Below are 17,159 nucleotides of genomic sequence, written 5' to 3'. Positions count from 1 at the left end.
GCAGCACAACTGTTTTCAGCATTGTTAATAATCAGAAATGTTTGTTGAGCAGCAAATCAGCATATTAGAATGATTTCTGAAGGATCATGTGACACTGAAGACTGGAGTAATGATGCTGAAAATCCAGGTTTGATCACAGGAATAAATTACATGTGAACAGGTAATCACACAGAAAACAGCTATTTTAAAATTGTAATAATATTTCACATTTTTTACTGTATTTTTGATTAAATAAATAAAGTCCTGGTGAGCAGAAGAGACTTCTTTCATAAAGCCCAGATGTTTGAACACTGTGTATATGGGTATATAAACTAAAAAATGTGTGCGGTTGTTACTGACCGTGAGGACAGGCTGGGTTTGCCGCTCTTGCTGCAGCTGGTGTAGATTCCCGGCCCATCGTCAAAAAAGCTGCCCAGCGCCAGCTTCTGCCGGATGGATTCCCGCTCATTCTTTTGGGCCTGAGACAGAAACACAGAAAGACGAGTTAAAGAGGACACAGGGCACACAGACACCAGCAGATGGCAGCAGCAAGACGTGAAGCGTGGTAACATCACACACTGCAGACCACAAACACACACACACACAACACCTGCAGCACTACAGCAGACCAGAACCTCACCAGACCTTCAGACTCTGAAGAAACACTATATGCACAAACACATGTGGACACTCATTATGGAACAGAATCTATTTGAACTGAATGTGATGTTTTTAAGCACAAGCACTGCATGTTTTTCACAATTAAGTGAAGATGCATTACTCTTTAAATTTATTTAATTGTCATTACTTCAGACCAAAATACATGTTTGCTTGTAATTTCATGATTATTTATATTGTCTATGAAATATGGTTAAAGTACTGCTGAATGTACTGACATGCATTTATAGTAAAATAACATGACATTCAGTGCCATTTCTGTTGAAACTCAAGTATTTAAATATATTTAATTCCACATTTGTCAAGAATTCAACTATATTTAAAATATATTCACTTTAAACGTAATACTGAATAACAAATTCTAAGTGTGCTTTAGTATGTTAGTCAACACATCAATAAGTGCCTTCTATTAAGACATGATGAAAGATTGTTTAAACATAACAACCTAAAATGCACTTTAAAAGTTTTAATATAATATTATTATAAAGTCATGAAAGTGTCTCTTTTTGAGTCACTTAAAAGGGGTCATCGGATGCTAAGTTCACTTTTACATGTTGTTTGAACATTAATGTGGGTTGTCAGTGTATGTACACATCTACCCTAGAATGATAAAAATCCATGCAGTGTTTTTTAATTAATCTGTAAAAATAATATCTCCTTTTTCAAATCGAGCCGTTCTCAGATGCCTGTCACACCCACAGAGGCCACTCCCACGATAGTTGACTGACATGAGCGTCTTACCTCAGACCCGCCTTAAATCAGCTGTAACAGTCCGACCTCCATTGTTTTGATGCTGGAGCAGGAATGTAATTTAGGCAAGACTAGGTGTTGAGGTGTTGTGTTGCTGGATGTAATAATGAACATAGTGGTCGTCATTTACTCCCGACATCTGAGCCGCTGAAGATGCAGTGGATTACGTTTGTTTGTAAAGGGTTTGCACCTCCTGACCTACATATATCCGTCTACGTTCACGTGAATCATTCGTGATCCAGCTTCACCTACAGCAGAAGTGAGTATAAGCGTTTTTTATGAATCTCTGCAATCACCTTTCCTAATAACGTGTTAGTTAGCAAGTTTAGTTAGCACAGCTCGTCACTCCACAGAGAGAAGAGAGGGGCGGGGCGAGCAGAGCTGACTTTGACAAGGTAAAAATGGTGTTGTTTTACACAACCATTGAGAATTTTTAACCAAAGTATATTATAGACTTTTCATGAAGACCCCAAATAATCATCTGTTCAGCAGGTCACTGATGATTCAGTAAATCACATCCGAATGTCTGTTTGTGCTCAGGATGAGAAGCACGGGCTTCTAGAGCCGACGTGTTTAATCAATGTTTGTTTTCACTGGAATTACTGGAACAAACTCATTAACGCTGTTGTCCACATTTGTGTGGCAATATACTGTATAACGGAATCAAGTTACCATAAAGCCAGATCCATCACTTCAACAGACTTCACTGATTTCAGCCAGATTCATATCATCACGTCATCCAGCAGCGTCCCGTCATCCTGAGAGATGAGAAAATCTACGGAGCGTTTCCATCAACGCACACACACATATGAGAATCAAAGCTTCATGTGTTCTTCATTGTTTTGTCTGCTGGATCAGAGCACAGGAAGTGAGTATCATTCAGTGCTGAGCTCAGAGGATTATGGGTGATTTAAACTGACTTACTGGTCTATCGTCCACATCCGCCTATACCTGAACCCTGACACACACACACACACACACACAAAGACTCATCATGGAGTCTGACTTCATCCTCTGTGAGTCACAGCAGCGCATGACACAGAGTGCGTGTGTGAGGACAATATCTGCCAAATAAACAAACACAACCCCATTCTGACTGCAATTTGACATATTTCACAAGATGGCTAATTTTTGCTAAATCATATGTATTTTATGAGTTTCCATTTGTATGAATTTGTACAAATTACCTACCTTCTTTGGGGTCTAGACAGTACGAGTGAGGTCGTATGAATTAGCCACCTTGTAAAACACATACAAATTGGTCATGAGCAACCCGTCTAACATCACTGAGCAGTGAAACAAGACACAGCTACATCAGCTCCAACACTTCAGCATGTCATTACACCACTGAATTATGGCTGACAAATCATACAGATGATCTTGAAACTTCTGCAGCATCTTCATACAGTCTACTACAACGTAGAGTTTTACAGGCCTCAGCTGTTTCTGTGAATATGAAGAGTACTGACAGCGGGAGTGTGTAACGTATCATCATAACGGTTGTTGTGATCTGACATTATTGCGTAGCCTTGATAGTCCACACTGTGTTCACTGTGATGCAGCTTGTTAAAAAGCAGTTAGAATAACCCTGAAATCAATATATGAGCACAAAAATGCACTTCTATTTCCATATGTTATAGTTCAGTGATATCACATGAGTAAGAGTGCTGAGTATCAGAAACACTGCAAATGTGATACTGTGGTACAGCAGTTTAATCAAAGATTAACATTGTGACATATTTTAGGCAAAATATTGTCTGTTTTAGCTCAGATTTGCAAATGAAACACGTAGCAGTTTTTGAATGAATTGGTTGAATGAATGATTCAATGACTCACTCGTTAAGACACCCACCCGAGTTGATAGTTTCTTATTAAAAATATTATTCCGTTTTTAAAAATCATTTCAAATCAAATATTCAAAATGTTATTTTGAATACAGTAATCTCAGCATTATTTATGCAACTGTAAATGCAGTGTAAATGCATTCATGACATCTCTGAGCTGCACTAAACAGTCAGTGTAAATACATCTAAAAGCCACTTCAGATGCAGCTTCTGTGTCTGCAGAGCAAAGATGGGTTTTCTTGATTTTGATTTCATTTGATTTACATTCTAATTGACTGAATGTATTTGACATAAATGATGCATACATTAAATAAGGTTAGGAAATTGCTCTTATAAGGGTAAACTAGAAAAATATAAATCCCACACACTACTCCAATTTGCATCATCACGAAAATAATTAAATGAGCAAAGTTTCAGTCTGTCAACCATGCTCAGACTGACAAAACATCCAAAGTGCAGGCTTTTGTTGACCAGCACACACAACATGAAGAATGTGAAAAGAGTGTGATCACGACAGGCCTGAACCAGCACAAAAACACACGCAGCAAATTATCGCCTAATTATGGCTACTGGCAAAAATCACCGGAAGTACTGAGATATCATTTTCATCAACATCACACACCCTTAACTAACAACAGAATACAGTTTCTTCCCGGGGCTGCTTCAGTATTTACAAATGTAGACTGTCTAATGTTATTTACTATGGATCTTCTCCTTAATACAGTCTCAGATAAATAAATAACACAATAAACACTGTCTGACCCTAAAAACACTGTGGCCGGCCTACTCACTGTTAAAAAAAAAAAAAAAAAAAAAAAAAAAAAAAAGAAAAAAAAGTTGTTTCAACTTAAAAAAGCAAGTGTTCGTGCGGGCTTCAAATTTGAACTTAGTCAACATGAAATGTTAAGTATGGATATTTGAGTTGAGTAGACTTTCAACTTTAAGGCAGCACGAACACTTGCTTTTTACAGGTTTATTCCTCTATTGTTTCTGTGTTTCATCTGTTCTGTTCATCATCTACTGTAATAGTGACACAGAGATCACAATCCATCAGATCACACCGGGATGAACGGCCACATAATAGTTTTCACAAAATGGACTGTTGAAATGATCTGACCTCGATTACATCTTCAAATTATTTTCTGTATTAAATCCATTCTTATGTATTTCTATGCAATCTTAAATGTATTTGTTTTTGTATTTATTTATTCTAAATGTTTTGTTTCATTTTAACATTTACAGAAGTATTTTTACTTCCATGTTGATGTGTTTCTGAGAGTGTTTTGTCAAAACTACACATTATGATACTAATGGAGCTGAAAACAGCACACCCTCAAACATCTAAGAAATACATAAACATACATTAAAAATGAATTACATATTTATAGCAGCAAATATATTCTGCAAAAATACTCAACATGTCTGAATAAATAATGAGAGAGAGCTTATTATTTTGTTTTTCTGCATGTGAGAGAGACAGAGAAAGCGAGTGTGTGAGGCTGTGCTGGGAACAGTGAGGTGTAAATAATGTGTGTGTGCGTGTGTGTGTGTGTGTGTGAGGCAGAGACACAGACATGCCGGCACCAGTCGTCTCCATGCGGGCGGTTGCCTGGATACCGGCCTAATCGAGGGGCCCCTGGAGAATTGGGCCCCGTCCCCAATACACACACATGATTTCCTCTCTGTTCCTCACCTGCGCTGTCTTCGGCTCTCCTGCTGTTATTGTGTCATATTTCCGCTCTCTGATTTCTAAGCGTCTGTAATGCGGTGTTTCTTCTCTTCTCCGTGAGCACGCTGTTTCAGGTTTATTTCCTCTCTGTCTGTCCTTCCTGTTTCCCTGCTCTCTCTCTGCTTCATCTGTCAGTGTGTGGCGTTGTGTTGTGCATATGCTCCTGCTGTCAGCGCCGTGTGCAGCAGATCTGAGTCTGTCTGTGTTATTCCATCTCACGCTGCTCTCTACTGGCCTACACATATAGACTATTTTAATATTTCTTTGAGTTTGCACATGAATCCTGGTTAAACTTTCACTGCTAGAGCTATATATATACTAATTATTCACAGTGACCCTAAAGCACTCAGCATTTCAACTCCATGACATTTCTCTTTTAAAACATGCAGCAACCTTTCCACCAAGTTACAGTCAAAATGTTTCAGGTCTCAATGTTAAAAGTTTGGAGAATGTATTTTGCATTTAATATGCTAGTGTTTGAGTGCATTTTAAAAGGCTGCATTTATTTGATCAGAAATACTGTAAAAATTGTGAAATATTATTTTAATTTAAAACAGCTGTTTTCTATGTGAATATCTGTTAAAATGTAATTTATTTCTGTGATCAAAGTTGCATTTTCAGCATCATTACTTCAGTTTTCAGTGTCACATGATCCTTCAGAAATCATTCTAATAGTCTGATTTGCTGCTCAACAAACATTTGTGACCCTGGATCACAAAACCAGTCATACGTGTCAATTTTTTGAAACTGAGATGTATACATCATCTGAAAGCTAAATCAATAAGCTTTCCATTGATTTGTTAGGATAGGACAATATTTGGCCGAGATACAATCATTTGAAAATCTGGAATCTGATGGTGCAAAAAAAAAAAAAAAAATCAAAAGATTGAGAAAATCTCCTTTAAAGTTGTCCAAATGAAGTTCTTAGCAATGCATATTACTAATCAAAAATTACGTTTTGATATATTTACAGTAGGAAATTTACAAAATATCTTCATGGAACATGATCTTTACTTAATATCATAGTGATTTTTGGCATAAAAAAACATTGTTAATTTTGCCCCATACAGTGTATTTTTGGCTATTGCTACAAATAAACCTGTTCTACTCAAGACTTTTTTTGTGGTCCAGGGTCACATTTATGATTATAATCACTGTTGAAAACAGTTGTGCTGCACAATATTTTTGTGAAAACTGTCATGCATTTTATGTTTCAGGATTCACAGATGAATAGAAAGTTCAAACGAACAGCATTTATTTGAGATAGAAATCTTTTTGTGACATTATAAATGTCTTTACTGTCACTTTTGATCAATTCAATGCATTCTTAATGAATAAAACTATTCATTTCAATAATAAAATGAAATTATTAGAACATTCATTGAAATAACGCATTCTTTTATGCATTTGTTCTCTTTCAAATCTCTCGTTCTGTCTCAGACTTATCCTGAGGTTGTTCTTTCCTAAAGTAAACGTCTTTAAAGTTTTTCCTGTGGTTTCCTGTAGAAAGTCTTATTACACAAGTCTCTCTCTCTCTGTTTTCCAGGGTCTCTTTTTGCCTCCAAATAAATGCACACAGACATACTCTCAGTTAAAAAAACAATCTAGAATATAAACCCAAGCATTTGCAAAGTTTAAAAACACTTTCTGAAGCATACATGACACAAGACTGACATACTGTTAGCAGGAAAAATCATCATCATCACCGTAACTCAAATCTTAAAAAAAAAACAAAAAACTAAACAATATGCAAGAGGCTTACAAATATAATGTGATCACATGAGCAGACGTCAGCAAAGTGCTGATTATTAACGAATAGATCTGGTCCTGCATGTTGATTAGAGTCCTTAAAATCTCATAAATGCCATCCCTCGTGACCCGTGACTATATCCACAATACACCATGAGCTCAGACATCTTATGAGGTGATGAAAGTGACGTACTGACGACAGTGATGTGGAGTGTGTGTGTGTTTGATGTGTTATTGAATAAAGTGGGGCGCTTCTCTTGAGGTTATGAGACGTAACACCCACACACACACACACACGCACACACACAATCATTCACCTGAACATGTTCATACACTCCTCACGGTCAGAGCACTGGCATACAGACTCACGACATGTAAAACCAGCACATCTCACAATCATGTCATGACTTCATCTAAGAAAGATGAGATTTCTGTGGCCTTTTTCTCTAGAGAAACATCTTCAGATTTGTGATCTCCTTCCCCCCGTGATGGATTTCCTCATCTGATCCTACCTGATAGGAGCAGCTGTCCTGGTGCACCATCTCTCACTGCATCCTCTAGATCCGCAGGAGAAATGCGAGTCCCACCCTACACACGAGTAACGGCGCGTCCGTCTGTATCCGCTCGCAGCAGCTCCGGGCTCTGCGCAAGGCGAGGGAGCGATACGATCGGAGCGCCTGCCACAGACGGGAACGGAGGGTGGGGCGCCGGGAGACTCTGGACGCTCCTGGAGCACCGAGAGGGCTTACTCACCGCCGGCCAATCGGAGCGCGGCACACGCGGACGGGGGATGGGGGCGGGGCCAGAGACAAGGGAGAGGGAGGAGTGACCTTTCAGAGCGGAGCGGGGGAGGAGACGTCCCACGGATTGAGAGAGGGAGAGAGAGAGGGAGGGATGAAAGGAAAGGAGCGAAGAAAAGCAGTGGGAGGAGAAGCGCTGCAAAGAAAAGAGGCTTTCTGTGGCACATTCCTGTAGCTAAAGAATTCCTGAGAGCGGAGCGGACAGAGCACTGCCATTCACACGCTGCTCTGTCAACTCCCTCACACATTCCACACAACAAGTGGACACACACACACACACACACACACACACACACACAAAGATGTGTACAGGCAAATGTTTAACAGGATTCTACAAAACAGGTGTCGTTTGGGCTCTTCATTTGCATATGTGTAAAACAATAACTTTAACAATGAACAGCTGATGGCAACTGTTACTATGCGTCAACACAGACACTTCTCCAAACAACATCAATCCACTAACTGCAGTTTGTTTGCAAATGATTTCTCTTTCTGCATGTGGATGCTGTTGTTGTCCTGTGATCTGCTCCAGCTTGATTGCATATGCAAACACAAACCATTGACATTTTTTTTTCAGATAGCAATGTTTTAGCAAGTCTTTAGCTCGTGTGCTGAATGTAATGTTTTCAGACACTTGACTGCATGTTAACTGCAGTTAAACAAAAATGTATTATAATTTAAATGAATGTAATTAACAAAATGTTATTATTATGGTTGCCAATTTTGATGCATTGACACATGGGATTACTCAATTTCTATTCTAACTCTTTAACTTGATTTCACTTCTCTGTTTTCAGTGAGATCACTTTAAGCTGCTAAACTCTGGGAAAGTTTTTAGTCCAGTGATCAGCAAATGTTTTCAAACAGTCAGTCTGAAACCATGCTAATGTAAAGAAAACCAATAAATCAGAGAGAGAGAACAGCGACTCGTGTTGTGTTTGAATTATTTATTGCAATGTGGGTTTCGCCTTAAAACATGAGCTCTGTCATATTCTGTTTCTGAAGAGCACAAACCCTCATGCGTCACTTACTGATTACTTGCAGATTGCAGTTTGTTACTGATTATAGATTACGCGATGAAAACTGTAGTTAGTAACAATCTAGGTTACTCATTTTAGATAATGTAATCAGACTACTTTTAAATTACTTTTTTAAATTTTGTTTAGTTTTAAACGTTCATTACCAATAACAGTAAATCAACATGGAACACTGATATAAAATAGCAACGAGAAAGAAAATATATTGCTTTTTCTGGCCTTTGGAATTTTGTAAATGTACTGAGAATAATTTATGTATATTACGGCATTTAAATATATTTGTAACTACACATTTATAATGATGCAGGAACAATTTAGAACATTCAAAATGGATATTAAGTAAAGATCATGCTCCATTTAGATATTTTGTAAATTTCCTACCATAAATACATCAAAACTTAATTTTTGATTAATAATATGCATCGCTAAGAGCTTCATTTGGACAACTTTTCTCTATAGTTTGATTTTATTTATTTATTTATTTTTGCACCCTCTGATTCCAGATTTTCAAATAGTTGCTTCTCGGCCAAATATTGTCCTGTCCTAACATCACTGGAAAGCTTATTTATTCAGCTTTCAGATGATGTGTTATTCTCAATTTGAAAAAATGGACCCTTCTGACTGGTTTTGTGGTCCAGGGTGACATACTGAATAACACACTAAAGTTATGATTATAATGAAGTGCTTTACATGTGCTTCAGTGTGTCAGTGTTACATGTGCTTTGTGTCTGCCCTGGACTGATGCTGAAGTGTTTCCTGCTCTTTTGTCCTTTTGTTTATCAGTGTCCAGGTGTGTCTTGTTAGATTGTGTATTTAAACCGCAGTGTTTCCTGTGTGCTGTGTCAGCTCTTGTCCTTTCTGGATGTGTTTGTCCGTGTGCTCTGCTCTGTTTCCCTATCTGGATTATGTTCCTAGTTTGGATTTAGTTACCTAATTGGCCTTTAATTACATTAATATTATATGCAAGTACTTTTTTTTAAAATAGGCTTTTAATATTTAATATTTGAAGCTCACTATTAGTCACTATAACACTTTTTTCACAAGGGTTAGCTTAAGCGTCAACCCTGTTACCATGATATTTTTTAGAAAACAATAACTGAAAAGTGCATATATGTAGAAATATCAGCATCAAATACTGTTTCTATAAGCACTGTGCAGTTTTTACAGTCTTGAGTTTATAATGTTAAATTAAACTGTAACATTGCCAACCCACAATTAAACACATTTCTTGTTTTGTGTTGTTTAGTGCTTAAGATCATACAGAAATGATCTCATAAATCAGGTCCTGAAGCGGGACAGGGTGCGTCACATGAGTCTTTCTCTTGGAGCGGCGCAGGACAAACAGGAGCAGTTTAATCTGTCTGTGCCATCTGGCCCTCAGTTCACATAAACCAGATTAACTCTCTCCTTCACCACACTCATATCACATACACACCCTCAATCTCACTATAACACGACTCCACTCATAATGAAAAGCCGCTGTGATTCTTCGCTGTGAAGTGCATCTATATAGTGTGTTATTTGACAAAGTTTCCCACTACTCTTAACCCCAGGTTAATGGTTAAACCACTATAACCCTGGATAAAGGAATGTATCCCACTATAAATGTAAATATATAAATGTAAATATGTAAATGTAAAGTTTAGTGCTGCAATTGACCCTACATCAGAGCCAAAGAAGGTTAACAAACAGTGCTTGCCTCATTAAATATTCAAAAGCTTAAAGGTGCAGTAAGTGATTTGAAATCACCAGAACAAACAAACCCCTACTAACACAAACGGACAGTCATAAGAAAGTCTCTCAGAACTTACAAATGCAGAACTGAAAGTATGAGCTTGTGAAACACTGAACCTGATTACACCAGATCACATTTCAGATGGCCAACAGAACAAACCCAGAGATGACGAGGCTCACGGATCTGCCGTCACCTGCAGTGTTTCAGCTGCTTGTGAAGGTGGCAGAGGGAAAGTCAGACAGTAAGGTGGAGCAGCGATGACATCATATCCTGCTCCCAGTTTGAATAGTGCATCAGTGCTCCGCTCATCTGACTGTTCTCTGGCCATTAAATGATTGTCAAATCCCTTTCATAAGACATAAAGGACGGAGGATAATCGCCTCCTCTCTGTCTGGATTATGTGTGTAATCAGGACACGTGTGTGTGTGTGTGTGTGTGATATGAAAGGATGACATCACAGCCATCACGCTCGCTTTCTGTAGCTGATGCTCATGAGATATCAGACATCGATGCTCCTGAATACATCTGACGAAGTGTGATGTTTGCTGAAATGTGTGTGTGTCCTGTGATTCAGTGCAAGATCGGGAAGAGCTCCAGAATGTGTGTGTGTGTGTGTGTGTTTATGCATTATGTAAAGGCACCATAACGGCACAGTCTTGAGCTGTGAACAGTTACACTAGTCTAAATATAGATTAAAGCAGCAGATACGAATTAAAGGAATAGTTCACCCAAAAATTGGCTGTAAATGTGCTCACCCTCGGACCATCCAGGATTAGGATGAGTTTGTTTGTTCATCAGATTTGTAGAAATGTGTCATTCCATCACTGTCTCACCGATTGATCCTATGCGGTGAATGGGTGCCGTCAGAATGAGAGTAAAAACAGCTGATAAAACATCAGAAGTAATCCACACCACTCCAGTCCATCAGCGAACATCTCGAGAAGACAAAAGCTAAAACAAATCCATCATTAAGACATTTTTAATCGTCCATAATCTATAATTACACTACCTCCGGTGAAAAAGTGGTCTGGTCTGAATCTGGAGAGAAATCTGCACAGATCAAGCACCGTTAACAAGCCAGAACAGCTTGAAACAAATATGTGGCTGGATTTTGATGTGAGAGACAACAGGAGATGGACTTTTTCACTGGAGGAAGTGTAATTATGGATTATGAACTCATATATTGGTTAAAAACGTTGTAATGATGGATTTGTTTCATCTTTTGTCTTCCCGAGATGTTCGCTGATGGACTGGAGCGGTGTGGATTACTTGTGGATTATTGTGATGTTTTTATCAGCTGTTTGGACTCTCATTCTGACGGCACCCATTCACTGCAGAGGATCCATTGCTGAGACAGTGATGGAATGACACATTTCTACAAATCTGAAGAATATACAAACCCATAATTATTCCTTTAGCTGATCAGCACATCAGCACAGTGTCTGGTTTGAGTGACCTGATCATCAAATGCTTCAGAGGCCGTTTCCACCTGTGTGCTGACCGCTCGCGATAGGATCACTATGAACACTAGTACTGGTGAAGACTGACTACTGAACGTGATGGACGTGTTTTCTGCTGGTCTATCAGCTGCAGTGTTTCTCTCTCTCTCTCTCTCTCGGATGTGAATCTCTTCTGTTCTCTGTCTGTGATCCGCAGGGAAGAGCTGCTTTTAGACGCCTGACATTTCCACAGCGCCCAGTCATGAATGTTTAACTACACTCACAGCAGGACGCCAGAACAACAGAGCTGTGCATAATGAGGAAACACTGTCAAAAAAAAAAGCCTCTTCAGCAGAGAGCCACCTCAACACGTCTGTGTGTGTGTGTGTGTGTGTGTGTGTGTGAGAGAGACGGCTGACGTCACCCTCCATAGCCTAAGACTTGTGGACTTTGTTTCAAGAGAGAATGATTGAAATAAAACTATTACTAAAACTCTGCACACTGTAATGATAAATATACAAATTATTAATAAAATAAAAATGATACAATTTATACTTTTTAGGTAATATCACAGATTTTTGTTCAAATTTTAACAGTGATTAATTAAATTGCTGAAGTTTTATGCATTCATTTGATTACCATCATTTTTGATAATAAATTTGGATTCAATCACAAAAAACAAAGGTTTTATTAATGTTTCGAATCAGTTTTTCTGTTTTTACGTTTACTTTTGTGTGTGTGTGTATATATATATATATATACACTGCCGCTCAAAAGTTTGGAATCTCTTCTGCTCATCAAGGCTGCATTTATTTATTTGATACAGAAATACAGAAAATAATTTTGTAATATTGCAAAATATAATGTTTTTTATTTTAATATACTGTAAAATATAATTTATTCCTGTGATCCAAAGCTGAATTTTCATCATTTGTTACTCCAGTCTTAAGTGTCACAAGATTCTTTAGAAATCATTCTAATATGCTGATTAATTATTAGAATTATCAATGGTGGATTTTTTTTTTTTTTTTTTGGAAGCATTTTTCAGGATTTTTTGATGAAGAACAAGTTAAAAAGAACAGTAATTATTCAAAATATAAATCTTTTCTAACAGTGTAAATCTATGCTATCACTTTTTTATTAATTTAACGCATCCTTGGTGAATAAAAGTATTAATTTCTTATAATAATAATAATTTACTGACCCCAAACTTTTGAACAGTAGTGTATATTGTTAGAAAACCTTTCTATTTTAAATGAATGCTGTTCTTTTTACCTTTTATTAATCAAAGAATCCTGAAAAAAATAAAAATAAATGTTACATATATATATATATTTCAAGCCAACATTTATTTCAAGTAACCTTAAATGGTTTTAATTTTAGTTTCAGTTTTAGCTTTAGTTAACTGTGGTAATGCTGTAAGTCGCTCCACTAGTTTGTTCTGTTTACTCTCCAGGTTGTAACGTAAGTTTATATTAATGAGTGGAAATCAGTCATCACTGCTGTACATGAGTGCAGGCCTTATAACTGTGGACGTGGCCAGTGTGAGTTTCATGCTGGAAAAACGTTATTTTTAGATACTAAACCAGGCCAGTGTGTGCACACATACACAACACTTAAACATGCGTTTCCTTCCAGCGTCACACACCCCACATAATCACATAAATACATCATTCTGTGTGTGTGTGTCCTGTAATTCAGTCTGACTCAAACCTGCAATTCACAGCACCACCATCCAGTCAGGACACACACACACACACACACACACACAGGCTGAATGTGTAGCCGCGGGTCATGCGTTTCCACAGCAAACACAGGCTGTCTAAGCTGCCGATCGGTGGCTCGCCCTGATGACATCACCGGTGTGTGTGCAGCGCGCTCACGATCACAGATGCTGAATATGTAATACCTCTTGTTCTTGTGGTCTTGAAATAATAAAGTATTAAAAAAAAACAAAAAAAAAACATCACTGATGCTGTAAACAAAACCAGCTCACATTCACACCACACATTATATTCTCTTCAAGAAAGCAAGCACATTTTGCACTGTGAACGTTTTTTCATGACAACTAAAAAACATTAAAACCCCCATTACTATATGATAATAATAAATGATTATTTAAATTGTAAAGCATTTCTGTCATGGTTGTATTTACTGCGTTTATAGTGATTTGCATAACAAAATAAAAGCAATGTGTTTTTATGTCATTTTTTGTACTTTTATTTAAAAAATGACTGCACTGCTGTATTAAAATTCTATTGGAATTCATCAGTAAGAATAATGAAAATTGCAAACAGGAAGTGAAACATCTGGACACATTACAGAAATGATAATGAGATTGTAGCATTGTAGTGATGAGTAGTGTTCAACTATCATGATGTTACAATGCAAAACAACAAGAAAGAAGTTGAATAGATTTCTTCTGATTTTGGAGTGAAACCCAAAGACTTTCTAGCGAGTGAATGCTGAACATGTTGAACCGTATTGTGTGCTGAAGCTGATTATGAACTGAACACACTGACTGAAGGACGAGAGCAGACATGTCTGACGAACCTCAGATCTGCTGCTCCTCAAACACATTCCCTTACAACAACTACACATCTGCTCACAAAACCACCATCAGACGCGCTCACATTCAGTGAGAACGAACACAAACACTGATCACTAACAGAGCCCCTAGCCGCTAAACTCAAACACATCTGTGCTTCTCACCCGACACAGACACGCTACATGCGATGTGATGTGTTACCTGTGTGACACCAGCAGATGAATCCAGCGCGCCTCTCGCATTCACACTCATTCAGTCCAGCGGTCCAGAGCCGATCATGAGAAATCACAGCACATCTCTACACTACACACACACACAGACGAGATGAATCCTGAGTGTGTGTGAGGGCATGTCCAGACACACACACTGAAGATCAAACTGTTAGACACATAAAAGATGTGCTGAAGAATGTTGGGAAGTGCATAGTATGGAAAGAAAAGACAGTGGAAGTCAATGGGGACCACGAATTGTTTGGCTACCCGCATTCTTCAAAACATTTTCTTTTGTTTTCAATGGAAGAAAGAAACTCATACAGGTTTGGAATGATGGTTGAATTTTCATCTTTGGGTGAACTGTATCTTTTCAATATGTAATATAAGTATCTGCTCCGACATCGTGACTTCACTGAGAGGAAGAGTCACTGTTTCAATCAGTGAAATCTAGCTCAAATGACATGCTTTTCACTAAACAATGCAAAAAAGACAGATTTTTAACCCTATAAAGCTGCAGTTTCATATCAGATCGGTTTCACGCTCAGTCTGCTCCATGTCTTCTGTCGTCTGATTGATAGTTCAAAGCTTTTTTATCCAGTAAAAGCTCTTTTAGTGTAATTGTACAAACGTCCACCTTCAGCTGGAGCTTCACATGTCTTTTTGCTGTCAAATCTTAACTGATTTTGATCGAGTAAATGCCAGAATAACTTATAATAATATTTCCAAATAACCATTTGTTGGAATGAAGCAGCTTGGCTTTACTTGATTCTCCATCAATCATTTTTTAGTCTCAAATCTTTTGAGGAACGTTTCACTGTTCCTCAGTGGAGAAATGATGTTCACAAGCCTCCAAATCATCTCACATCTTTTGAGGAACGTTCATTTGTTCGTCTCTCAATCAGCATCGGATTGCACTGCATTATATGTTTGGATCATTTCAGTCTGATCTTACTAACACATGTTATTGGAGATATAGAGTGAACACTGATATTTACATCATTTTATGTCAGTATCTTCTCTGCTGTTATAAAGATTTACATTACAAACATCAGTATTTCATCATATAAATATCAGCGTCTGCACCAAATTCATATTTTTGCTCAGTTTGAGTCTCTGAATAAAACTGAGCTGTCTTTTCCTCCATATTCTCATTATATCAGACTATATGAGCCATGAAAGCTTGATGGAGGAAATATTATACTCAACAAAAAACACTTTTTAGGTTACACAGTCAAACCTAAATGTATTCAGACACTTTCAACATTTCTCACACTATTACAGTTCATTCACTATAGTTTAGAAAATGGTAACAAAATATGAGAAGAATTCAGAGGTGAACTGTGTCAGAACAAATTCATCTTGATAATGTCAGATAACTTTGATAGAAAGGCCAAGTGAACCAAAAATTCAGACAACTGTTAGTATGACAATATTTACACAACTATCAATACTTTGTTGACAATTAAGCAAGACTTCATTTAGTTCAGTCTGTGGTGTAAAGTAAAGAAAAAACACTGGTCAGATCAAAGTGTCTGAATAATTCTTGGTCCCAAATTTTTATCAGATTTACTGCTAGTCCACTGTATGAAGATTTTTTGGGTATAATATCTCACAGTTTAGTTAGCTATCCTCACCTACATAAATGAACTATAGTGTCCTGCATCCACTAGAACAACATATCAAAAATGACATCTGGCGTCTGGATCATTCATGTGATTGACGACAGCAGCAAACAGTAACGGCCTCAGATCCACACGATCAGCTGAAGATCTGCAGTGTATTTATTTCAGGTGGTTTTCTCACATGACTGTATTATTTGGATAAGTGTGTGAGATTTCACGCTCTCCAGAGCTCAGAATGGTGTGGATGCCCAGACTGGAGCAGAAGAGGAGTCTGGATGATCTGATGAAGCTCAGAACAGTGTTTATTTAGATTTAGTTAGGGAACAAAATTTCAAAATCTCCCTCTGGGCAGATCCAGAATGTCATCAACTGGGGAGAATAAAAAAACAAACAAAAAAAAAATCATAAATGAAGTCAGGTTTTAGGTTAGACTAGTGGTCAGCCATGAGGCTGGGACTCGCTCTAGGGTTTCTCCAAACGTCCATAAACCTCCAAAGGAGTATCTATGGCTGTATGGTTTCCACAATGTGGAAAAATATATGAATCATAGAATCCAGCCAAAAAAAAAAAGGTATTTACAGTATTAGGTGGAATGTTATTTGAATTTTAGATGAATAAATAAAAAAAAGTGTTGCTCATGTCATCAGATGGTGATATAAACTAGTGTGTTTGAACATTAAAGCACAAAAAGTGTGAACGAATGGCACAGTTTTGTATGACACACACACACTCACATAATAAGAACACAGTTATCATTTTTTAAAAGGAACATTAAAATTTTTCTTCCATATTTAACAGTTAAACTCTGTTATAAAAGGAATTGTTACATTTTCATTTGATTTACATTTTAAAAGTTTAATTACACTGTAAATGTTTGATGCCTTCTTTTGTTGAAAATAAACTTGAATTAACTCATAAATCCTAAAAAAAAAATAAAAGCTACAACACAGAATTTCTTAAAAGACAAAAAAATATTGTAAAGTATTGAAAAGCTTTGAGAAATAATATTAATTGTTAAACAGATTGTTAAAGTTGTA

General features: G+C 37.4%; 1 protein-coding gene across 3 annotated transcripts in view; it reads right to left on the bottom strand.

The window, feature by feature from the left end:
• Nucleotides 1–17,159, bottom strand: part of schip1 (schwannomin interacting protein 1) — a 223,506-nt gene that overhangs the window by 12,039 nt on the left and 194,308 nt on the right. For 2 of the 3 annotated variants that reach the window (XM_051129590.1, XM_051129591.1), the window contains one exon: nt 340–458. In XM_051129590.1, coding sequence (XP_050985547.1) covers nt 340–458 — 119 coding nt within the window. Of the gene's footprint in view, nt 1–339; nt 459–7,241; nt 7,444–17,159 lie in introns of those variants that run through there. The other variant, XM_051129592.1, reaches the window with a different exon arrangement.

The sequence above is a fragment of the Labeo rohita genome, chromosome 15, assembly GCF_022985175.1.
Source record: "Labeo rohita strain BAU-BD-2019 chromosome 15, IGBB_LRoh.1.0, whole genome shotgun sequence".
Taxonomy (NCBI): Eukaryota; Metazoa; Chordata; class Actinopteri; order Cypriniformes; family Cyprinidae; genus Labeo; species Labeo rohita.
The sequence above is the reverse complement of the archived record's forward strand: the minus strand, read 5'-3'. Positions and strand labels throughout refer to the sequence as shown.